The following is a 24,128-nucleotide window of genomic DNA, read 5'->3' on the forward strand; positions in this document are numbered from 1 at the left end:
CAGATGGTAAGGGGCGTGTGTCAACAGCTACTATTTTACTTTATTACACAACACCAAGCACTAGCTCTTCCCTTTGCTCAATCACTATAAGAATTTACCAGATTTAAGGAGGATAGAGAGAGCAGAGACCTGGATTTGACAGAGATTATTTCTGGCACTTGTTATTCAAGATCATGGGTAGATAAGCAGACCACAGTTCTAAGGACCAGAATAGTTCTAGAAAGAAAAAATGTGAATGGTCAATAAATACTTGAAAACCGTGTCCCAATATTTGAATTAAAACTGCTTTGACAGTCTGTCTCACCCTGGTCAGACACTATCTTCAAGAAATTCAATGACAAAATGCTAGCAAGGACAAGGAACGGGAATGCTCAGCCATTGCCAGTGAGAATGGAGACTGGTGCGATCTCTTTGGGAATCGGTAGAGAGGTTCCTCAAAAGCTCAGAACAGAGTGACCATCTAACCTTGTCCTTGCCAGGGTTTCTCCATAGCAACACCAACTCCAAAGACCAGATGTAATGTAGTATTGCTCTTTCCTTTCTACCCTGTGGAATATTTTAGGGGCCTTAGTGCTAGCTATTCCTTAGAGATCTGGTAGACCTGAGCAGAGTGCACCCTGTCCTGGGAGACTCTCGTTTGGAGACCGTGACTGCACCAGTCTCACTGCTTGTTAAGAATGTGTCGGAGCTGTTTCACTGGTTCTTTGTATTGTGTTTTGTTTTAGTTTCTATTTTATTAATTTCTGTCCCAGTTTATATCACCTTTTTAAATTTTATTTTTATTTATTTATTTAGATTTTTTGAGACAGGGTTTTCTCTGTGTAGACCTGGCTGTCCCAAAACTCACTCTGTAGACCAGGTTGGCCTCAAACTCAGAAATCCTTCTGCCTCTGCCTCTTGAGTGCTGGGATTAGAGGCATGCACCACCACTGACTGGGCAGTTTATAGGTTTATCTGTTGCTTTGGAATTTTCCTTATTCTTTTTGAGTTGCCTGATTAGGATATTTATCTGTAATCTCTCTCTCTCTCTCTCTCTCTCTCTCTCTCTCTCTCTCTCTCTCTCTCTCTCTCTCTCTCGTGTGTGTGTGTATGTGTAGATGTGTGAATGACTTGGCATATATATGGAGGCCAAAGGAAAACACTCAGGAGTTGGTTTTCTTCTGCCACCTTGTGGGATTTAGAGATCAAACTCAAATCATCAGGCTTAAGCACAAGGACTTCTATCCACGATATAAACACTTATACATACAAAATTTTCTCTCAGAATTGCCATGGCTGTGTCTCAGAGATACCAGTAAGTTTTTCTTTCATTTCATTTGATCATAGGTCTTTTTTCAATAGCCCCTAGATTCCTTAATGATTCCATGGGTCATTCAGGAACATATTGTATGGGGCTGGAAAGACAGCTCAGCAGGTAAGAGCATGAGCTGCTGTTCCAGAGCACCCAGGTTCAGCACCTATATAGTGGCTCAGCACTGCCAATAACTCTAGTTCCAGAGGATCTGATGTCCTCTTCTGTCCTCTATGGTCACCAGGATCACATGTAATGCACATACATACATTCAGGCAAAGCATTCACACAAAGAAAATAAATAAAAATAAATACAATTTGGATTTTAAAAATAATATATTGCTCAATCCCCAAATGATTTCAAACTTTCTGGTTTTTGTTTTGTTTTGTTTTTTCAGAAATTTTTTTTTGGTTTTTTGAGACAAGGTTTCTCTGTAGCTTTGGAGGCTGTTCTGGAACTAGCTCTTGTAGACCAGGCTGGCCTCGAACTCAGAGATCCGCCTGCCTCTGCCTCCCGAGTGCTGGGATTAAAGGTGTGCACCACAACCGTCCAGTTGTTTGGTTGTTATTGATTTCTCGTTTTACTTCCCTACTCTGTGACAAGATGCAAGAATTTGTTTCAAGGGCCTTTTCTGCATTAGTTAACATTTGTTTCGTGGGCAAAACTGTGCTGTTTTAGAGAAAGTTCTGTGGAAGAGTAACAGTTTTGAAGGTGTTAGATGCAGTATTCTGTAGGTATCTGTTAAGTTCTTTTGGTCTATGGTGCGGATTAACTGAAGTTTCCTTTTGTATTTTTAGTCTGGACGACCTGTCTACTGATAAGGGTAGGACTTTGATATCAACTACTTATTGATGTCAACTATTATTACTAGTTATTACTGATGCTATTAGTATCAGGGCCTGTCCTTTAAAGTCATTAGTGACTTCTTTTGTTCGTTTTGCTTTTTGTTTTATGAAATCAGGATCCCTACAATTTAGGGCATACACATTTACAACTGTGTATTCTTGATGAGTTAGTCTCTCCAATATCTCATATAATTTCAATTTAAAAGTCACTTTATCAGTTAGCAGAATTGTCAAGCCAGCTTGTTTTCAGCATCCATTTGCTTTTTGAATTAACTATTTCTGCCAGTGAAGTATGTATATTAGAAATAGAGATTTGGATCCTATTCTTTTTATCTAATCAGTTTGTATCTTTATTTGGAGAGCTAAGAGCAGTTATATTTAGGGATATCACTGAGAAAATTTGGCTAATTCTATTTCATGTTGGTTGTTTTCTATACTGGTTGGGTTAAGTTTATTATTTTTTTTTCTCCATCACAGATGACAAGTTTTATTGGTTTATTGTGTTGAGCACGAAGAATTCATTCTTAGCCACTTAGTGAAGTGTTTTCTTTTTGTGTTCTGCGGTGGAAACACCTCTCTAAGACACAGCAGTGATGGTCTGTGTCTCTCACAGACTACAGTGTTCCCAAGGGTCATCCAAAGCAGATGCTTGTGCTCAGTTCACTTGCCCAGTCTTACACATTCCAGGATCCCACCATAGGGAATAGTGGCATCCAGCCCACAGTAGATAGGTTTTCCTATCAATCAACCTGATCAGGGTAATTCCCACAGGCATGCTCAGAGGCTCACCCCCTCCCCAGGTCATTCTAGAGCTCATCAAGTTAACAATTAAGACTAACCATAACAATGTGTTGCTTGTGTGAGCACGGGCAAGGAGTTATTTATGGGAACACAGGCAATTTAGCAGTGGCTACACCACTGAAGAAAATGGCTTCCTCTCCCCCCAGTAACCATTAACTTCCAACAGCTTCCCAGAAAGGAGTGGGGCCTCTCCGTCATCCATGGTAGAATACTGACAGGCCCCATCTTGGGCAGGTCTTGTGCAGGCAACCCCAGCTGTCATGAGTTCATGAGTGTAACAGCCACGTCCTGTGCAGAAGACAGTGTTGCACAGTCCTGCACCAGCCACGTCCTGTGCAGAAGACAGTGTTGCACAGTCCTGCACCAGCCACGTCCTGTGCAGAAGACAGTGTTGCACAGTTCTGTACCAGCCACGTCCTGTGCAGAAGACAGTGTTGCACAGTCCTGCACCAGCCATGTGCATGCGGAGCAGTTTAAATACCCTGTGGGAGTGATCTTAAGCTTCTCTGGGGAGGGGTCATCATTTGGTGGGCTTTCTCAGGAGTGGAGTCTGGACTGAGGCAACTCCGAGGGGGAGGGGCTTGGGGTAGAGCCTCCAACCAAACATTCCAGACTCTTTGGATACATGGATGCCAGGAGATGGAAATACACTTCCACTCAAACAGAATACATATATATTATAGGCTACGGTCCTCATGTGAGGAAGAACATCGAGTGTTTTTTTTTTTCTTTCTGAGATTGTGTGACCTTGCTTAACATTATACATTGCAAGTCCTTTGATTTTTTTCCTGTAAATTTCAATTTCATTCTTCTTTAGCGCTGAATAAAATTCTATGTCATATATGTACCAAACTTTCATTATCTATTCATTTATTGATGGAAAACTAGGGTGGTTCCTCTCCCTTATTATATAACACAAGGAAGCAATAAACATGGGGGCACAAATCTCTCTATAAGAGAGTATGAAATTCTCTGGGTAAGTGTCCAGGTCGGAAACAGCTGGGTTGTATAGTAAGTCTATATTTAATTTTTTTGAGAAATGGCCAAACGTTTCTCCATAATGTACTAGATTACACCCCACCAACAGTGAATAAGGGTTCCCCTCTCTCCACAACCTCACCAACATTTGCTGTAAAATCTCTTGATGACAGCCATTCTGACAGGGTGAGGGGGTATGCCAAAGTAGTTTTGGTGTGCAATTCCCCGATGGAGATACCCAGCACTTTTTAAAATAGTGATTATGCCTGGCTCAATTGTTTTAAATTGTCCAATTCATTTGCACATTTGTTGGTTAGCAAAACTTAGGACTTTGCTAAGCATATGTCATTGATATTGTAACTTTCTAATGGATTACTACGTATGTAAAACACACATACACTTACAAATATGTGTGCAAATATCAAAACTAACACTTCGAAGAGATAAATCTGTCTCTGGAGGGAGGACTAAAGGAGACCGTGTTGTTGGTAGTTTTTGTACTACTGAGTTCCTAAAATGATGCAATATTACTTTAGTATAAATAAATTAATACTTTTAAAGTAAACCCACCCATGCAGAGATGTAAAATGTCAAATTTGCTTAGCGACAGTTGATTTCCCAAGGAGTTTTTTCCTTTCCTATTTCATTTTTAATTGATGCATATTTTTTATCTGGTACAGTATATTTTGGTCTTAAATACATAATTTGCCTAGCTGAATTTATTTACTTCTCCAAATCATCTAAGTACTTTTTTTAATTTTTGGTTTTTCGAGACAAGGTTTCTCTGTAGCTTTGGAGCCTGTCCTGGAAGTGGCTCTTGTAGACCAGGCTGGTCTCGAACTCACAGAGATCCACCTGCCTCTGCCTCCCGAGTGCTGGGATTAAAGGCGTGCGCCACCACCGCCAGGCTGAGTACTCTTAAATCAGTTATTTATAAGGGTTGTTTCCACATGACCTGTCCACCAGGCGACACCAGAGGTCTGCGACAGACAACACTCACAGAAGCAGTAAGGGGGACTCCAGCGGGCTCCCATACAGTTTGAAAGCGGATGTGAACCAGTCAAAATCACTTCCGGGGGCAGCCAAGCGCTATGAGCGCCAACGCGGAGCCGAGGCGGCGCCCCGGAGTTGGGGTCGGCGTGGTGGTGACGAGCTGCAAGCATCCTCGCTGCGTCCTTCTGGGGAAGAGGAAAGGGTCGTTTGGAGCCGGCAGTTTCCAGCTTCCTGGGGGCCATTTGGAATTTGGGTGAGCGGGTCGACCTCGGGAAAACGGAAGTTGTGAGAGTAGGACCAGTCCTTTCGACAAATACGTCCGTGTGGCGCGCGTCAGTGCGCAGTTGCGTTCCGTGTGTTCTCTACGGCCTCGGGGTCTTCCGGTCTCCCGCCGGGAGGGGGCGCTGTGCCAGGGTCTCCGCTCCCTCGGTCCTCGCTCCGCCCTCCCCTGGCTGCAGGTGGGAGTAGTCTGTATTTCTTGGTGCTGACAGAGAAAATGGATGTTTATGAAAACCTGGGAGTCTTCGCTTTGCCCCATGAACTTTAGATATATTGCATTTCTGGCCGCGTTGTCTGTGGGAGTGTTTTCCGCGGTGGATGTCCCACACCCACAAAGTGGGAAGAGTGGCTAAGTCGGTTTCTACACAACTCAAAGAAACCCTGACCTAGAGTTCTTAAGTGTGTTTTAAATAGAGTGTGGTTAACTATATCCCCAAGATCCAGGGTTGCTCATTTTAGTAATGTAAAGGAATATAAAACATTTGGAAGGTGGATGCTCAAACCCTCTTATGCCTCCTTCTAGCCAACATGTACTTGATTTTCTGGACTATTTAAAAGGAAATCCTAGACTTCCTATCTATAAATACGTGGGTCAGTATTATCTAATTGATTAGAGAGAGACAAAGACAGAGAGACAGACATGGTATCTCTATGTAGCCCTGGCTGACCTGGAACTCAATGAAATCTGCCTGCCTCTGCCCAGGACTCTTCCCGAGTGCTGGGGTGAAAGGCCTGCATCACCCCACTAGACCCTACCAGTCTCTTGCAGCATCTGCTTAGTCCAACGGGAACATCCATTCCAAGATGAAAGTGATGATTGTTCATGGTTGCCCTTCTCTATTTTAACCCTGGGGACCTATGCCAGATAGCTGTCTCCTTCCAAATTTCCACTGTGGAATTCCCACAGTCTCTGTGTTCCCGTGCAGTCAGATTTACCAGTGAGTTCCGCTCTGAAGCAGTGCACTGGGCGAGCCTTGTGAAGCTGGGCAGCCCAATGTGCCTTTGACAGGGGAAGTAAAGCGCCAGTATCTTCCAGCTTCTGTGACTGACTCTTTTCTGTTTGATTTTGTGTTTGGGAGTTTTGTTGTTTATAGGTTTTGTTTTTGAGACAGAGTCTTATCCTGGCCCATGTTGGCCCGAATCTCACTGTAGCGGAGGGTGGCCTGGACTTAACATTGGTCCTCCTGCCTCGGCTTCCTGAGCACAGTGATTGAGGCATGACGGATTCATTGGCAGTGTCTCTCACTAGCTTGCCGTCATAAGGAAGAGAACTATTTCTACTAGGCTAAATTAAAAAATGCACAACTTCTTTCCTCTTGAAGGTAACCTGTCCATCCTGTGTGGCCTGGGAGCCCACTGTTCTGGCTTCCTATGCAACCCCCCAAACTCTGAGCACTTTGCTCTCTGTGTTGCTGAATGGCCTCAGTTTTGAGGCTTAAACTGAAATTCGGAAGCCATTTAATACATTTTTGAAAGATAAAAACCCCATGAGAAATTTAAGGTTTCCCTTGTCTATTTAAGATAGAAAGAGTTTGGATACAGCTGACTTAAAAGCCTGGGCTTTTGCCTGACACACTAAACCACCCCCTAGCTGCCGAGGTCTAGCTCCAGTCAGAGATATTAATGTTGGTAGTTAAATTTTGATCTTTGTTTAATACAAAGCTCTTTGGGTCTTCAAATCACTAAATATAGAATATGCAGGCCGGGCGGTGGTGGCGCACGCCTTTAATCCCAGCACTCGGGAGGCAGAGGCAGGCGGATCTCTGTGAGTTCGAGGCCAGCCTGGTCTACAAGAGCTAGTTCCAGGACAGGAACCAAAAAGCTACAGAGGAACCCTGTCTCGAAAAAACCAAAAAAAAAAAAAAAAAGAATAGAATATGCAGAATGTCAAGTCAGGGTATTCTTTTATCATTTTAAAGCATAAACTAATGAGTGTTGCTTCTATTTTATGCTACAGCATTTCACCCAAGAATCTCGTGTTGTGTGTACACTGAACAGGCTGTGTTTCTTTCTCCAGTGAGACCTGGGAAGAGTGTGCTCAGAGGGAGACCTGGGAAGAGGCTGCGCTCCGCCTGAAGAATGTGCGTTTCGCCTCCGTGGTGAATTCCTTCGTTGAGGAGGAGAACTACCACTATGTCACCATACTGATGAAAGGGGAGGTGGACACGGTGCATGAGTCAGAGCCGAAGAACATGGAACCGGAAAAAAATGAAAGTAAGAGAATCATATACAATAAGGTGTGTCTCTTCAAAGAAACACATCATTACAAGTATCATTGCTTTCTGAAGAGAATTGGATTCTCACATTTCTGTCTTTGCCCCTCCAAAACTTCCTGAGTTGGAGCGAGGAGTAGTGACACAGGCCTTTAATCCCAGCACTTCAGAGGCAGAGGACAGATTTCTGTAAAATGCTCGTCTACATAGCAAGTTCCAAGCTAGCTAGAGCTATGTAGAAAGGTAGTCTTTTTTAAAAAGACAGAAAATTAAAAATGAAAACCTGTGTTGACATTGTAGTCCTCAAGGTAATGGAAACAGAAGATGGGGCGTTGGGGACGTGGTTATGTCATGAGGGCAAAGCTTAGCCTTTGCAGTGCTCTGACAAAACGCCCAACGTTAGCAACATAAGGAAGATTCCTTTAGCTCTGATTTCCTAGGTTTTAGCCCGAGGTCCTGGGCTTTATGGATTCCGGGCCCTTTGTCAAGTGGCAGGTGTGTACCAAGCTGCCCTGGGTCCTACATTAGGAAATGGGTCATTACCAGACATCATGTCTTACCAGCATCTTGATCTTAGTCTTCCAACCTGCAGAACTGTATGTGATAAATGACTTTGTGTGTAAGCTACTTAGTGTAGGCTATCCCGTTACAGCCGAGCAGACAGAGACAATGTAGAGATGTGACAATACATAGATAAAATACAGACTGCCTGGGTTTATGTTATAGATCTTACACTGTGTTCTTGTGAGGACGCAGTGAAACCACTGAGCTGGGCCACGCCATGTGTAGAAAGAAAGGGTTATATGGAGAAATAGCTGTCTCCAGGGGTTAGGAGGGAGGACAGAGAAGACTGCAAAAGGTGGGGAAAGCTTTGACAGTTTTAAAGAACAGGGCTGTGATAGGAGGGAGCCTGGAAGTTTAGAGTCTGGGCGCCAGTGCAGGGAAGAAGGAACTGTCTAGCTTGGGGACTTCAGTGTGTGTTACAGGGGTGTGTTAATGTGGAACCAGGTGCCTCGTATGGAGCTGTAGGGGCAGATATGGGGAGCAGTGGCTCTTCCTGCCAGACAGAAGTCTTATTCACACGTTTCTAAGCAGTAGTTCTCAGCCTGTGGGATTGACCCCTTTGGGGCCGAACAGCCCTTCACAGGGTCACCTAAAACCATCGGAAAACACAGATGTTTACATCAGGATTCCTAACAGTAGCAAAATGACAGTTGTGAGGCAGCAGTGAAATAATTGTATGGCTGGGGGTCACCGCATCATGAGGAGTTGAATTAAAGGGTCGCAGCACTAGGAAGGCTGAGAACCAGTTTTTAAGGAATAGTGATTTTAGGCTTTTGTTTATATACCAGCTCTTATGGTAAAAATAAAACGGTGCCATTCCCTGAGTGGCCTGGGCCAAAATGCTGCAGGTCCCCGAGTAGCACCAATAGGCAGCGGGCCACGAGGCCACAGTGGGTCACGAAAGCAGCAGGTCCTAGGGAAAGAGCCACACGGCAGCAGGTGAGAGACAGAGATGGATAGGCACATGCCATGCAAAGTGAGGTTTGATATTTATTTAGTGGGTAATGGAAGGGAAGGGAAAAGAGGGAAGGGAAGAAGTAGAGAGAAAGGAGCGAGACAGAAGCTGCCCCTTCGGGAGAGAGATGGAAAGGAAGGAACTCGGGCTGGAAGTAGAAGGAAGATCTGCTTGCCTCAGTGGGAAGTGTGGGGGTGTGGAGTGGGCTTGTCTCTTAAAGGGACAGGACAGACCATTACACCAGCAATCCTTCTGATTACCTGGTCAGAGACCAGCCTGAGGTGAGCCCAGATTGTAATTGCCACATAGTCCATGGCACTGCCATTTTGGGGGCCCACTTTGGACCTAACCATTCTCTGTGACCTTGGCCAAGTTATGTATGGGAGCAGTAAACAACTCACATGAGTTCAGCTAAGAACTAAATGCTTTGATGCATGAAACCCTGTCTCCAGCCCAGGATTTCACCGATCACCCTTCTCTTCCTGCAGTCTTCGCTCTAAATAGGTTTGATTTGCACAGCCAAGTTAGCCCCAGGTCACTGTTGCTTTGATTAGTGCTGGGCCACTTGTAAAGTCAGCTAATGTTCCCCTGAGTATGTAATAGCTTAGTTCTCCAAAAGAAAGCTCCTTGCTCTCTGTGTGCACTCATCGCCCCTCTCTTCTAGGTTGGGAGTGGATTCCTTGGGAAGAATTTCCTCCATCAGACCAGCTTTTCTGGGCTCTCCGTTGCTTAAAAGAGCAAGGCTATGACCCATTTAGAGAGGACCTGAACCACCTGCATGGGTACAGAGGAGAGCACCTCGAAGGAGCCAAGGAAATTCCTTGATTAAAAAAAAGAACAACAAAAACTTTAGTAAATGAAAGATTCCATGTTTCAGGACAACTCCCATTTTTATTTGCAAAACCGTGCGGTCGTTAGTTTATTTACAGTCTCTCCTAAAGTAACTCGAACCTGGAAAGTGTCCCTGAGTAAGATGAACAGCAGCTTGTGGCTAATGTACCACTGTAAGTTACCCTTGTCGGCTGCATGGAGGCAAGTGTAACAGATTTTGTCTTGCTGTTCTAATTCAAATAGAGGTCAAAATTCAGATACGGTTATTCAAGTTTGGAAGCAGTTTGTCCACTGCAAAATTCATCGCGCTTGTTGACGTCCTTTCTCCTCTTACTTGAGAAGAATTTTTAAACGATGATGTGACATCATGACGTGTGGTAGGCTGTACTTCCCCGGTTTCCGACAGGGAATCTGTGCTAAATGTGAGACAGACTAAGTTTGGATCCTACTGCTAAAGGTCAAGCCAGCCGCCTTTCCCTCTGTCTGCCTGAGATCCTATATGTGTCCTTGCGTGGTGGCATCACACAGAGCGACACACTGGGTCTCTGAGTGTGGGGGATCTCCCAGAGGTCCTCCAGAACTTTGTGGGACACCAAGGGCAAAAGCTAGTTGGTTGGTTGCTCTCCCCTCCATCCTCCCACCCCCCAGCAAATTGTAAAGCTTTCCTGTGAGAGACTGAACTGTGCAGTGTCTCATAGGACAGCATCCTGTCCGCAATGAAAGCTACCGGCTGGTTTGGATTTTAACCTGCTTCTGGCCCAGGGTGTGTGTGTGTGTGTGTGTGTGTGTGTGTGTGGAAAAATCACCTTCTTGATGTAAGGATCACCCCGTGCACAGCCAATGTTAATAGCAGAAGCTTCTAACCAGCCCATGTTGATCAGCATCCAGCCCAGCCAAGCCCTGGAGTGCATGTGCTGTCTCATCTTTCCTTAATCCGGCAGAGCATGGTTTTCTGGCTGATGTTTCTCCAGCCACTAGCTCCAGCTGCTGCCCAGGTCCCTGGTGAGCTCTTCCTGTGAGGTTGTTTTCCAGTCTCCTCTGCTGCATAGGTGCCGCCTGAGCTCTGTATTCCTGTGCTTTGGGCTCTCGTTCCTTCAATAGCAATCCTGTTTCACGATTAATTTGTTTTCTTTTTTTATGAGACAGGGTTTCTCTGTGTAGCCCTGGCTGTCTTGGAACCTGTTCCGTAGACCAAGCTGGTCTCGAGATCAGAGCTCCGCCCACCTCTGCCTCCCACGTGCTGGGATTAAAGGCTTGCACCACCACTGCCCAGATTAATTTCTTCTGATCAGAGCAAAAACAAAGAAGATGGTGGGGGAACGCAGCCGCACCTCCTGTGCATAGCCCTGACAGATGGCTGAAGAATGTTGTTACACAATCCAGAATTATTTTTGTAATACCCAACTATCGCCAATTTTTGCATTCTTATTTTTTGAGCCTCATATAGCTCAGGCTGGCTTCCAACTCAGTCTGAAGCTGAGGATAATCTTGAACTCCTAATCCTCCTGCCTCAGCCTCCCTGATGCTAAGATTCCAACTGCACCCCTCCTCATCCTCTTAAGTGTGCAGAGCAGCTGTCCAAAGCCACCTGATGCATGGTTCATTTCTGGGTGGTTTGGGTACTGGGGTACATGACAGGCAAGTGCTGAAACAGACTGCAAAGGCAAGAGAGCCAGCTTCCTCCTTTCGGGTCCGACACGGAAGAGATTTGCTCCAGGATAAGATGACGACTTTCTCACTGGTGAATTCTTGCTCGTTTTTGTTTGCTGTTAGCATGCATTTGACTTTTATGTGGTTAACAAACTTTTCTCGTTTTAAATTTCTAATGTTAAATATCATTTCATAAAAGCTTATAAAAATAAAATCTGATTTTTCAGTAATTTATAAAGGGATCAAAAACCTAAGGGCTCCAGAGATGGGTTTAGTTCAGTGGTAGAGAATTTGCTAGGCGGGGTTCAGTCCTCAGCTCTAAGAAAAAATTACAAAAGACTAAAGAAAAAAAAAATGGCAACCAAAGGTGTTTTGAATGCTTGCCCAAAGTATCTAACAACTGAATTTTGCTCTTTTAAAACACTATTATTGTGATGTTTGCTATGGAAAAAAAATTTTAAGTTACACCTATTTATAAACCCCATTTTCTCTTACTTACACCTACATTGTCTCAATGTTTGTGTTCAAATTTGATACATGTATACTCCTAAGACTTCTGGGGCTAGGGAGACATTGCTGACCTTGAACTCACAATGTACGCCAGGATGGCCTCAAACTCACATACATCTGCCTGTCACCAAGCCTGGCACATGTACATTTTTTTAAATTTTATGTGCATTGGTGTTTTGTCTAAATGTTTATGTGAGTGCTGGATCCCCTGGAACTAGAGCTATAGACAGCTGGGAGCTGCCATGTAGGTGCTGGGAATGGAACCAGGGTTCTCAGGAAGAGCAGTCAGTGCTGTTTAACCTCTGTGTCATCTCTCCTACACGGTTTTGGGGGGGGGTGTCTTTTTTTGCTTTATTAAGACAGTTTAACAGCCCTGGCTGTCTTGGGACCCACTCTGTAGGCCAGGCTGGCCTAGAACTCAGTAATCTGCCTACCACTGCCTCCTGAGTACCAGGATTAAAGACATGTGCCACCACTGACCAGTTTATGCACATGTGGATTATTAACTAGAATCTTAACTGGCACTAATCCTGGTAGAAGGCCAAGTGTATGCTTTATGCTGGTATTTTTTTGTTGTTGTTTTGGTTTTTCAAGACAGGGTTTCTCTGTGTAGTTTTGGTGTCTGTCCTGGAACTAGCTCTCGTAGACCAGGCTGGCCTCAAACTCACAGAGATCCGCCTGCCTCTGCCTCCCGAGTACTGGGATTAAAAGTTGGCGCACCACCTGCCCTGTTTATGCTATTTCTTAAATGCTTTAAAATAATGTATATTACATTTGCAGTAATAAAAAATACTTGTTTAAAAAACTGATAATTATACAAATATCTTAGACACAGATGATAACTGTTTGAAGTTAAAAACAGTTTAAAGTATGGGACTGGAGAGATGGCTCAGTGGCTACGAGCACAGACTGTTGTTCCAGAGGACCCAGGTTCAATTCCCAACACCCACATGGAAAAAACAAAAAACAAAACAACAAAAGATATAGTCAACTCATCTTGTATGTTCTCATATATACCAAAATATTAAATATTATAAAATGCAACTCTTTTTTGTTGTTGTTGTTGTTTTGTTTCCAAGACAGGGATTTCTCTGTGTAGTCTTTGCTACCCTGGAACTCACTTTATAGACCAGGCTGGCCTCCAACTCAGATCTGTCTATCATTGCCCTCTGAATGAAAATGTAACTGGGTTTAAATGTTTCCTTCCTACACTGAAGGTATACCTAAATACATATAATAGACAATTGAAAAAAAAAATAAAAATACAAAAAAGCAAGTTTATTTACACAAATTACAGTATTTACCACATATAAATAGTGATAGTTCTGTTGCTGCGACGCAGCCGACTCTGCCCTCAAGTGAGCACTCTGACTTTGCAATAGCACACTCAGAGCTCTGCGGCCTTGTTCTGCAGGGCTGTTCTGGCTCAGATGGCTCAGCACTTACTATATAGGAAAAACTGGCCTCGCACTCACAGCAATGCCCCAGCCTCCCAGGTGCTGGGATTACTGGTATGCGCTGCCATGCCTGGCTCAGTGTCCTGTCAAGTAATCCCCGCGGGTTATGTGTCATGTCCTTCAGTCTCTTTCCTAGAGCTGCTATGTACGAACCCAACACAACAGTAATTCTGACTAATCTGCAAACAGTTGCCTGGCAGATGCGACAGAAACCCCATTTGGTTTGCAGAGGGCTGCTCCTTAGGAGTGTGGTTTGCATTTCCCTCTGGAGAACGCTGCAGCGCTGGAACCTGCATAAGCCACACACCTTCAATCAGAGTCGCTACTGCTGCTTGACGAGTCTGTAGACATAACCTCAACATCATCTTCGTTCTCCTTGTTGTGCCCAGGAGGCTCCAACAGAAAGTCACTGCTGTGGTTTGGTGGCAGCATGTTCACAGACATGTCATTTGACTGCCATGGGTACTGTGGAGCAAGGACATCTGGAGAAAAGCACATGGCATCAGTTCTATTGGTAATCCATTGATATGTAATCAGTCACCCTCCCATTATGCAAGTAACTTAATTTCATCTACCCACCTACTTTGTAGTACCAAAGATCTAACAAGATTAGGGTTTCACATGCTAAACACAAACTACATCCATCTACACCCCAGCCAGGGGCCTGTGCCATGGTTCTCTCTATGGTAGCTATCGATCCATTATCTGTTACTAGTTAGTAGTTCTTTCAGTTTTCCTTTTCAAGTTACTGGTGTGGTTTGTCTTTCAAGAGGATTATAACAGTGTAGTAAAATCGCAATGAGAAAGACAATATCTGGGATCAATAAACAGAGTTCCCAAATTCTAACTTGAGCACAGAAGTGATAGCTAAACTTGGGCTTCAGAAAGCAGTCCCCATTTATGTCCTTTCTCATTTAGGAAGGTTCTTCCACATTAAAACATGGCACCTACAAAACATGCCTGGTCTATTTGGGGAGCATGCCTCTCAACTGCAACAGTGTTCTTCAGAGTAGTAATACGGGAAGGTCCAGAGCCTGGGGAGGGTGAGGAGATGCACAGGGACATAAGGAACCTGGACAAGTAGACAGATAAGGCTGGGCCTGGATTCAAATGTCTGCTGTGCGACAATGCCTCGCTGGCACCTCTGAAACCCTTGGTCTGCTTGAGCACACCCTTCCAGTCAGCAGTACCTGGCAGCCTGCCTGCTGCAAGGGCATCCCCTGGGAGATGGCCATTCACCCCACTTGTAGAAGGATTGTTCATCTGACCCAACAATCCACTTCTCATCTCTAAATCAGTTGGATACGGCCTCCGAGGGTCTCCTAAAACAATAAAGACAGCTTTTAACACAAGCTTAAAACATATTTTCATAGAATGTTTAAAGAATACCAGCCTACAAATCACAATCCCAGAGAACCTAAACAATGAGGACCCTAAGAGAGACATACATGGATGTAATTTACATGGGAAGTAGAAAAAGACAAGGGAGAGGGTTGAAGAGGAGGGGAACAGAGAAAAATGTGTAGCTCAATAAAAATCAATAAAAAATTTCAAAAAATAATTATGTTCTTTGAAGTATTAACTTTCCTTGGTGCACACTAAAAACCTCAAGCTCTCTGAGACAGGGATCTCACTATGTAGCCCATGCTGGCCTCAAATTTGCAATCCAGTTGTCTTTACAGTAGTGCACTACCACACCTTGCCTGGTTATATTCAAAATTCTCAAGCTGGGCATGGTGGCACATCCATTAATCCCAGTCTCCAGCAGGCAGAGGTAGGTAAATTATAGCAATCTCAAGTCTTCCAACTTAATTCTATTTCTTAGTAAGAAACATTAACAATGATTCATACTTGAGGTCACAGACGGCATTACTATGACACTGAAGAAAAATACCTGTATTAGTAAGTGTTATTTTAGGGAAGTACATTCCACATTTAAATCATTTTACTCTTATATAAGAAGCATTGTTACCTGGAACCCAAGTCAGTGGTGCACACACAGCATTGCTTGCACTAATCCTATGTGCATATTTAATGATCTCTTCCGATGAGATAGCACCTGAGTTGAGGGGGGAGAAAAAGTTCCCACCAGTAAATACAAGTTTAGGAGAGCAGACATCACAGGCACACATCATACTTAATTTAAATCAGAAAACAGCCTAATTTCAGCTGTCTCTCTTCCCTAACCCCAGCACACACCTTGAACGTGTTAAACATTTCCTAACTAAAGAACCAAGACACCATTCAGCAAAATCAGCTAACATGAATTTGAGAGCTGCAATGATAATGCTCAATAATCTCAATTACTAGCTGCCAGCAAATGCAGAACTCTTCTGACCACCACCGTGAGGAACAGGAAAATGAAAGCACTCCATCCCAGTGACATCCAAGCTAGGTCAGCAGTGCGCATCCTGACAGCTGAGAGGGTTCTGAATGGACCATGCACCAGAGTCCAAGGAACGGGAAGAGCTCTTCATGCTATAAACTTCAGGTCTGTTTAAAAGGCACTATGAACCTCACTGACCGACTCAGCCACCTCCCCTAAAGATTTGTTTCTTGCTATAGAGGTCCACCCATCTCTCAATAACAATCAGAAAGCAGATTCCAAATGGGCAGGAGGAAACAAATCAGAGACAGGTAACTGTAATCCAAATGCACAAGTATTAAAGTCAAGGAACCGTATCTCCCTGAGTATCTGAAGATCCATAGCTCATGATGTAAGGCTTTGAAGTGGGCAAAGGGCGGGTGGTGCTCCCATCTCAGTTTAGCGTGGTCACGTGTTCTCTCTGCCTCGCCTTCAAATGCCTATGTAAACCCCACTTCTCTTTCCTTCTCAGCAATTTTACAGATCGTTGACTTTACTATACTGGTGAGGAAAAAGCACAAGTTCCCTTCTGTGACTGCTTCTTACAACTAGAGGAGGGTTCTAAGGTATGGCCACCCTCTCTGGGATACCAGCTGCGACACAAGAGCACAGTTTACAATGAAAACTACTAGGCATCCTTTCAACAGCTTCATCGGCAGTATTTCTATCAGCTTGATTACAAGTACACACGAGAGAATGTACACGTGTGTACAGCTGTAGATGGGCTCTGGGATCACACATGAACAACATGCTTTTACCCACTGAACCATCTCCCTGGACCTTAATCAGTTTCAGCTTCAAGAGACACAACACAGCCTTGCTTTAAGTCAGCAGGCTGCCACGGTACCAACCTTTCCTTGCTTTCTCTATTGACTTGAGCTTCTCCTTTGCTTGGTAAACAGCTGTTGCCTAATTTAAACAAAATTTAAAGTACAAATTATTCTTAACTATAACAAGCAGTTTTTAGATTCATTCACAAGGTTCCTCACCCACAGAAACAATTTCCAAGACTTGGAAATCCCTGAATTTTATCTGTGCTTTTCTGAAACACCACTTGATATCATTTACATCATGGTTATGTTCAATGAAAGAAATTTATTCATGACTCAGTCTCCCACTAATACGCAGCTGCTAGGAATACATGACAGGAAAGGATAAGGAAGGAACACTAGCGATGGAGGACAGGAAGGAACACTAGAGATGGAGGACAGGAAGGAACACTAGAGATGGAGGACAGGAAGGAAGGACAGGAAGGAGTACTAGCGATGGAGGACAGGAAGGAATACTAGCGATGGAGGACAGGAAGGAACACTAGAGATGGAGGACAGGAAGGAACACTAGAGATGGAGGACAGGAAGGAACACTAGAGATGGAGGACAGGAAGGAAGGACAGGAAGGAACACTAGCGATGGAGGACAGGAAGGAGTACTAGAGATGAAGGACAGGAAGGAACACTAGCGATAGAGGACAGGAAGGAACACTAGAGATGGAGGACAGGAAGGAGTACTAGAGATGAAGGACAGGAAGGAACACTAGCGATGGAGGACAGGAAGGAACACTAGAGATGGAGGACAGGAAGGAACACTAGCGATGGAGGACAGGAAGGAACACTAGCGATGGAGGACAGGAAGGAACACTAGCGATGGAGGACAGGAAGGAACACTAGAGATGGAGGACAGGAAGGAACACTAGAGATGGAGGACAGAAAGGAACACTAGAGATGGAGGACAGGAAGGAACACTAGAGATGGAGGACAGGAAGGAAGGACAGGAAGGAGTACTAGCGATGGAGGACAGGAAGGAATACTAGTGATGGAGGACAGGAAGGAACACTAGCGATGGAGGACAGGAAGGAGTACTAGCGATGGAGGACAGGAAGGAACACTAGCAATGGAGGACAGGAAGGAGTACTAGCGATGGAGGACAGGAAGGAACACTAGCGATGGAGGACAGGAAGGAGTACTAGCGATGGAGGACAGGAAGGAACACTAGAGATGGAGGACAGGAAGGAGTACTAGCGATGGAGGACAGGAAGGAACACTAGCGATGGAGGACAGGAAGGAACACTAGAGATGGAGGACAGGAAGGAAGGACCGGAAGGAACACTAGAGATGGAGGACAGGAAGGAAGGACAGGAAGGAACACTAGAGATGGAGGACAGGAAGGAAGGACAGGAAGGAACACTAGAGATGGAGGACAGGAAGGAAGGACAGGAAGGAACACTAGAGATGGAGGACAGGAAGGAAGGACAGGAAGGAACACTAGAGATGGAGGACAGGAAGGAACACTAGAGATGGAGGACAGGAAGGAAGGACAGGAAGGAACACTAGAGATGGAGGGTTTAGTGAGATGGGGTAGGAGGATGGAGCACAAAGGTGAGGGGATGGATGACAGTAAAAATATGCTTGGAACCCAAAGATTAACCCTTTCTCCAAAAACAAACCAAACAAATACAGCAAAATGTGGATTGTGCCATTGTTCAAGCTATGAAACAAAAGGCAATTTTTCTTTTTTCTACTTTTCTGTATTTTCTGAATTTTTTCTGGCAAGTAAATATTACTTTCATAAGGAAAAAGAATCAGTTTTTAAAAAGCATTTATTGTGGAAGCTGTGAGCCTATTTCCACCTTGTCTGAAGGCCAAAGAGTTTCAGCTTGCTCAAAGTTGTTGCCATTCCACTCGGACCAAAGGTCAGAGAGTGGGAATTTACTTTTATTCCTTCAAGGTCACTGTTTGTATCTACCTCAAAGGTCCCACCTAGTTGTAGTCAGAGTTCTTGTCAACAGGTATGGCTAATATTCAGCCTTTGTATTTCAGGTACAGAAAAATCATCTGTTTCTACCCCGCCCCCCCAAAAAATCTAAGGATCCAGCTCTCCCTGAGGGAGATTAACAATGAATTCCACCCAGGGAGTGTGTAGCCTGCAACTTTCAACTGGTATGTTTGTTTCCTTGTATCATGCTAATACGGGCTTTTTTTTTATTAATTTATTTTATTTTATTTTTTTTTACTCTTACTCCTACTTTTTGGGCAGGGAACTCCATCCGGTACTATCCTATGTGTTCTGCTTCTCTTTACTAACTTTTCTAATCCCCATGTCCCTACCCTAGTAAATGGTATCTTTGTTAAAGCTGGTCTCCGACAATTTATTTAAAAATCAAAACAAAACCCCCAAGCATTTACTTGGGGTTTCCTTTGGGGGGTTCCAAGTTATCCTAAACCACTGAGGCTCCCTTTCCTGGGGCCCATTGTGACACACTAGGAAGCTGTACATCAGCAACAAGAATGGCAGTTCATTGGGTCATATGAAAGTCAAACTCAGTTGTCTCTGTAATAAGATCGTAGGACAATTACGACTGCAGTTAGCAAAATTACTGGACTTCTCAGAGCAAATAGATTATTTCTTCAAAAGAAGTAGCCAAGCTAGGCATGGTGGTACACACCTTTAATCCTAGCACCCAGGAGGCAAAGGTAAGTAGACAGCTCTGAATTTGAGGCCAGCCTGGTCTAGAGAATTCTAGTCCAGCTAGAACTACATAGGGAAACCCTGTCTCAAAGCAAAAGAAAAGAAAAAGACAAGGAGCTGAGAGAGATGGCGCATCAGTTAAGACCAAATGCAGAAGGCCAAGTTCAGTTCCCAGCAACCATACCCATACTTCAGCTCAAAATAATCTGTAAGTCCAGTTCCAGGGGCCTGATGCCTCTTCCAGCCTCTGCCAGCACTGCACACATCTGGTGCACTTACATGGACAAAACACTCATATACATAAAAATATTTTACTTTAAAAAATGTAATTAAAATTTGTTTTAAATAGTAGAGAACAAAGGAAAACCTAATCTAGAGCCTTGATCAATAAACTTGCCTACCTTAAGATGGAAGGCAAAAAATAAAATTTTCAAGAATTCATAAAATAATACAAAATGTTTATTGACCCCAAATATTTCATAAACTAGAGATTTTAACTACTAATATCAAACCCGGATTATGCCAAAATAAAAGTATGCTTCCTATTTCTATAATTTAAAATATTTGAATATAATATATAGCTGAAAGCCGGGTGGTGGCGGCACATGCCTTTAAACCTAGCACTTGGGAGTCAGGTGGATTTCTGAATTAGAGGCCAACCTAGTCCACAGAGTAAGTTCAGGACAGCCAAAGCTACACAGAGAAACTCTTCTGTCTGCTCTTCAGCCGTCAACTCACCAGTATTTGCTCCGCCTCTTTCAGCTGTTTCTGCAGCTGCTGAATGTCACTGTCTCTCTTCTCTACTTCTTTCTCTAAAGCCTGCATTTCATGGTGGACTTTTCCCTGATGAAGTGCTAATTTCATTAGTTCTTGAAAATCCCCATCTCGCTGAATTAGCAGCTCCAAGACCTGTCAAATAATAGTTGATTCCATCAGACAACAGGATAATCAAAGCCAATGAGACAAAGAATCCATATTTGAATTGGCTAGGTTATCAATTTTAACACCTCAAAATATTCTTAATCAGCATTAACAATATACATAGCCCATTTGTGGTAATATGGGAAACAGTCTTAATATTAATTTCCATTTATTCTGTTCCTTTTCCATGCAGAACAAATATTTCAAAAGTAGTACTGTGCAAAATTTTGGGTTTATTCATCTTCCAGAGATAAAACTTAAAAATGTATCCTTTAACCATACAACAGAATAAAAAGCTCTTCCAAAATCTAATGGTTTTAAGTGACTTTAGTTGGTACCAAAAATTTTAAAAACTTTGAGATACAAGTTATACTATGAGAAACTGTTAGAAGTTAGCTATTAGAAGCTAACTGGGATACATTTAAAGCATAATTTCACACCTGTATGGCTTAGTGTGCAGACAGCCTAGAAAATGAGGTGGTTTAAAAAAATAGTAAAGTAAGTTAGGTGGTGATACACGCCTTTAATTCCAGCACTCAGGAGGGAGAGACAGGTGGATCTCTATGTTCGAGGCAAGCTTGATCTACAGAGTTCTGGGATAGTCGGGGCTACATAGAGAAACCTTGTCTGGATAAACAAACAAATAAATAAATAAAATAAATAGATGATATGCAGATATGGCAAAATGCCACAAAATTTAATCTGCAACAAAAGTCTGGGGTTCAGTCTATAGCCCTGCATTTACTAGCAATAAGACACAGAAAAAGTCACCACCCTCAACAAACCTATTTTCTCCTCTAAAAACAAGATTTCCTAATAACACCTATTATATGTCAGACTGTTCTAAGAACTCATGATATAATGCATGTTACAACACATGAGAACAGCTCAGCAAGCCAGGCGTGTTGATCACATCTATAATCCCCACACTGAGGTACAGGCAGGAGAATCAGTAAGTTCAAGGCAAGCCTTGGCTACATAAAAACCCATCTAAAAAAACAAAACAAAACAAAAAAAAAAACAGAAAGAAAGATGGAGGTGGTGGCTCAAGCCTTTAATCCCAGTGCTTGGGGGCAGGGCAGAGCGGATCTCTGAGTTCAAGGACAATACAGATAATCCCTGTCTCAAAAAACAAAAAAAAAATCGTTTGAGAGTTTGTTTATATTTATCTTTAAACTGATATTTTAAAAGCATAGTTTCTTTATTTCATTTTTATTTGTTTTTTTTTTTTTTTCCAAGACAGTGTCTCACTATGTAGCCGTGGCTGTCCTGGAACTCACTCTGTAGGCCAGGCTAGCCTCACCAAGATCCCTGCCTCTGAAGGCATGAGCCACCACTGCTTTTTAGATTAAAAAACAAACTGTTTACCTGGTTTTCCTCATCCAGCTGTAACAGCTTCTGATTTCTTGAAATTGCCAGCATTTCTATAAGTTCCCTAAAAGAAAAACGACCATCAGGGTATGGTGGTGCTTGCCTGTAAACTGCGTATTTGGGAGGACTTAGTGAAAAAGGCGGTAAGAATCTGTAAAAATAAATTTTAAAAAAAATGGTTTAACTGCTCTCTGCCTCAAATGGTTACAGGGTTCATGGTCCTCCCAGCATGCTGGACAGTCATGGTGACTGTACACACAAAGACTCAGTTGTGGTTTACAAGAAAGCAACCTGCCCTAGACTGTGGGTCTGCAGGGCAAATCTAGAAGGGTTGCAGTTTACGAAAAATGTTTCCTTGTAATATAGCACCGACTGCCGTGACGATGGGGGCTTTCCCCTTACAAGGCTCCAACTGATGGATTTAAAGCTGGCACGGCAATGCGGAGAATGACAGCCAATTTAATCCATCGCTACCACACACCAGCCATCTCACCAAGTCCTGGATGTTTCCGGGTTTTGTTTTGTTTTTCAGATGAGGGGTTCATCTACCGGCCGCTCTGATGACTTTGCCAACAGACCATTTTTGGGGGGGACTTGCCTTGCTAACACTGGAATAGGAGTCCCATGTGTGGATTCGAGGGTTGCAGTTCAACCCTTATCAAACTGCTCCTCAGCAGTTTTACACACCCGTCTTCCTCTTGACCCTGGGCTCCTTCGTGTCGGCATTTAGCCTCCCCTTGACTACAGCATCCCTGCCCTTCGCACCCCAGGGAACATTCTTTACCTACCTGTTGAGTGTCCGTGGATCTGGTCCTCTCTTACGGGCTACTACAGTTTTGACGGTCCTGGGGGTTCCAGGTCACTGTCACACTGAGATGGGCCCTTGGTGGGGAAATGCCGCCCCAAACCCCGGAAGGCAGCAGACCCCAGGTCCACCACACTCTCCGAAGACTCCCCAGCCCGCCTACCCTCGTCAGTCCCACAGCCGTCCCGGCCCGAGCAGGTTCCCAGGCCGCGGTTACCTCGACAAGACCTCCAGGTCGTCCAGCGCAGACAGCAGCCGCTCTCGTGTACTGCCGATGCCTGCCATGACAGAGACGCCCACCAGCCGCTCCTTCTCCTTCTCCCCGCTTGAAGAAGCCGCCATCGCCCAGTCGCTCACCAACCGCCGCATGCGCAGTGTGACCTAGCGGCAGGAGGGGCGGGACCGGAAGGCGGAAGGGAGCGTCAGAGAGGCGGAGAGAGCCCCCCCCATTAGAACGCCCCCTATAGTTCTGGAGGTGAACTGCAGCTCTGGCGCCATCTGCAGGAGGACTTGTGTCGCGTCCGAATCAGGCTTGCTTCTGCTGGACCGAGGATGAGAGACACAGCAGATGGAGAGAAAGGACCCTGTCTACTATTGTAAGGGGTTTATAAAGACAAAAACCACAAAACAGTCACAAGGTTACAGTCTCAAAAAACAAAATTACATATCCTATATCATAATTGGCTAAAGATTAGGTAAAGCTAATCTTTACCTAAGCTGTTAGTTCCTAATAGGCTATTATTATCTAAGGGGATGGCAACAGTCCCCCCACCCCACCCCCGTTACATCCTCCAGACATCTACTGACCCTTTGCTAACCGCAGGGTCTGTTTGAAATATTACCCAGCTGATAGGGAAGTTGAGTGGTCAACATTCTCTGTATGACTACGGGTGGGGGAATGGGCTGCAGTCAGCAACTTTGTGTAATTAGACTTCTCCATTAGCTAATACGTCGCCTAAAGAGGGGTCCCACGGCCTTCAGAATATCCTGTGGGCTGGGGGGGGAAGGGTCGGCCTTCGGCTCTTCTGTGGCCTTCATCTTATCCTGGGGGCTGGGGTGTAATTCAAGGTCCCCAAAGGGCCCAGCACAAAAGTGGAATCTTTTCCAGCCTTTCAGGAGGCAGAGGCAGGCGGATCTCTGTGAGTTCGAGGTCAGCCTGGTCTACGAGAGTTCCAGGACAACTAGGACTGTTACACGGAGAAACCCTGTCTCGAACCCCCTCCCCAAACTGATGTTAAATAACATCCCCCTCCAACTCTTTTCATTATAAGATGTAAATCTTGTACTCACTAAAGACCGACTCCCCATTCCTGAAAATCCCATTGTACTTTCTGTTTCTTTGAGGGAGGTTGCTTGGTTTTGGGTTTTCAAGACAAGTTTTCTCTGTGTAACAGTCCTGGCTGTCCTGGAACTCGCTATGTAGACCAGGCTGGCCTCAGACTCACAGAGATCCTCCTGCCTCTGCCTCCCTGAGTGCTGTGATTAAAGATGTGCACCACCACCGCCCAGCTAACCCCAGATTTTTATGAGGAGATGTGTAGATCCTCTATCTTTATTGAACTTCTTTACATAAGTATTTCTTTGCTCCAGTGACAAATCGGAACTCTGTGTGTCATCAATGTCCCATCCTCTTCCTCTGTCCTAGGTTAGGGTGTTCAGTGAATATTAAATGTTCTGTGAAGTCCAAGCCCACATTCTTTGCTGTTATTTGCCCACTTCTCTCGGTTATTATTCACATCAGGTGTCTAGAAAAATTCCGCAGGGCTGGGGGCTGGAGAGATGGCTCTGAGGTTAATAGCACTGAGTGTTCTTCCAAATGGACTCGGGTTCAATT

The 24,128-nt window shown here is 44.2% G+C and overlaps 2 protein-coding genes across 3 annotated transcripts; one reads left to right on the forward strand and one right to left on the reverse strand.

Moving 5' to 3' along the window:
- The first annotated feature begins 4,987 nt into the window (after positions 1-4,987).
- On the forward strand, positions 4,988-12,944 carry Nudt15 (nudix hydrolase 15). Of its 2 annotated transcripts, none has more exons than XM_057785670.1 (3): positions 4,988-5,162; positions 7,206-7,425; positions 9,585-12,944. In XM_057785670.1, exons 1-3 carry the CDS (start codon positions 5,008-5,010, stop codon positions 9,651-9,653), a joined length of 444 nt encoding a protein of 147 aa, XP_057641653.1. In that variant the 5' UTR covers positions 4,988-5,007; the 3' UTR covers positions 9,654-12,944. The 2 variants fall into 2 exon arrangements, with proteins under 2 accessions (XP_057641653.1, XP_057641652.1); XM_057785669.1 differs by having other exon boundaries at positions 7,206-7,402.
- A 266-nt stretch (positions 12,945-13,210) lies between these two features.
- Med4 (mediator complex subunit 4) lies at positions 13,211-22,684 on the reverse strand. The gene is made up of 7 exons (XM_057786192.1): positions 22,512-22,684; positions 21,487-21,553; positions 19,936-20,106; positions 16,585-16,642; positions 15,341-15,427; positions 14,559-14,690; positions 13,211-13,850 (listed from the first exon to the last, which is right to left on the reverse strand). Exons 1-7 carry the CDS (start codon positions 22,661-22,663, stop codon positions 13,678-13,680), a joined length of 840 nt encoding a protein of 279 aa, XP_057642175.1. The 5' UTR covers positions 22,664-22,684; the 3' UTR covers positions 13,211-13,677.
- Positions 22,685-24,128: the final 1,444 nt, after the last annotated feature.

The sequence above is a fragment of the Chionomys nivalis genome, chromosome 12 (genome assembly GCF_950005125.1).
Source record: "Chionomys nivalis chromosome 12, mChiNiv1.1, whole genome shotgun sequence".
Taxonomy (NCBI): Eukaryota; Metazoa; Chordata; class Mammalia; order Rodentia; family Cricetidae; genus Chionomys; species Chionomys nivalis.

Excerpts from the sequence above, each read along its gene's own strand:
- Nudt15 (XM_057785669.1), top strand. The coding sequence starts at position 5,008 with ATGAGCGCCAACGCGGAGCCGAGGCGGCGCCCCGGAGTTGGGGTCGGC. Across the intron at positions 5,163-7,205 it reads GGGGGCCATTTGGAATTTGG|TGAGACCTGGGAAGAGTGTG; the intron begins GTGAGCGGGTCG and ends TTCTTTCTCCAG. Across the intron at positions 7,403-9,584 it reads GGAACCGGAAAAAAATGAAA|GTTGGGAGTGGATTCCTTGG; the intron begins GTAAGAGAATCA and ends CCTCTCTTCTAG.
- Med4 (XM_057786192.1), bottom strand. The coding sequence starts at position 22,663 with ATGCGGCGGTTGGTGAGCGACTGGGCGATGGCGGCTTCTTCAAGCGGG. Across the intron at positions 21,554-22,511 it reads GACCTGGAGGTCTTGTCGAG|GGAACTTATAGAAATGCTGG; the intron begins GTAACCGCGGCC and ends TTTTTCTTTTAG. Across the intron at positions 13,851-14,558 it reads TGCAGCAGGCAGGCTGCCAG|ATGTCCTTGCTCCACAGTAC; the intron begins GTACTGCTGACT and ends GCTTTTCTCCAG.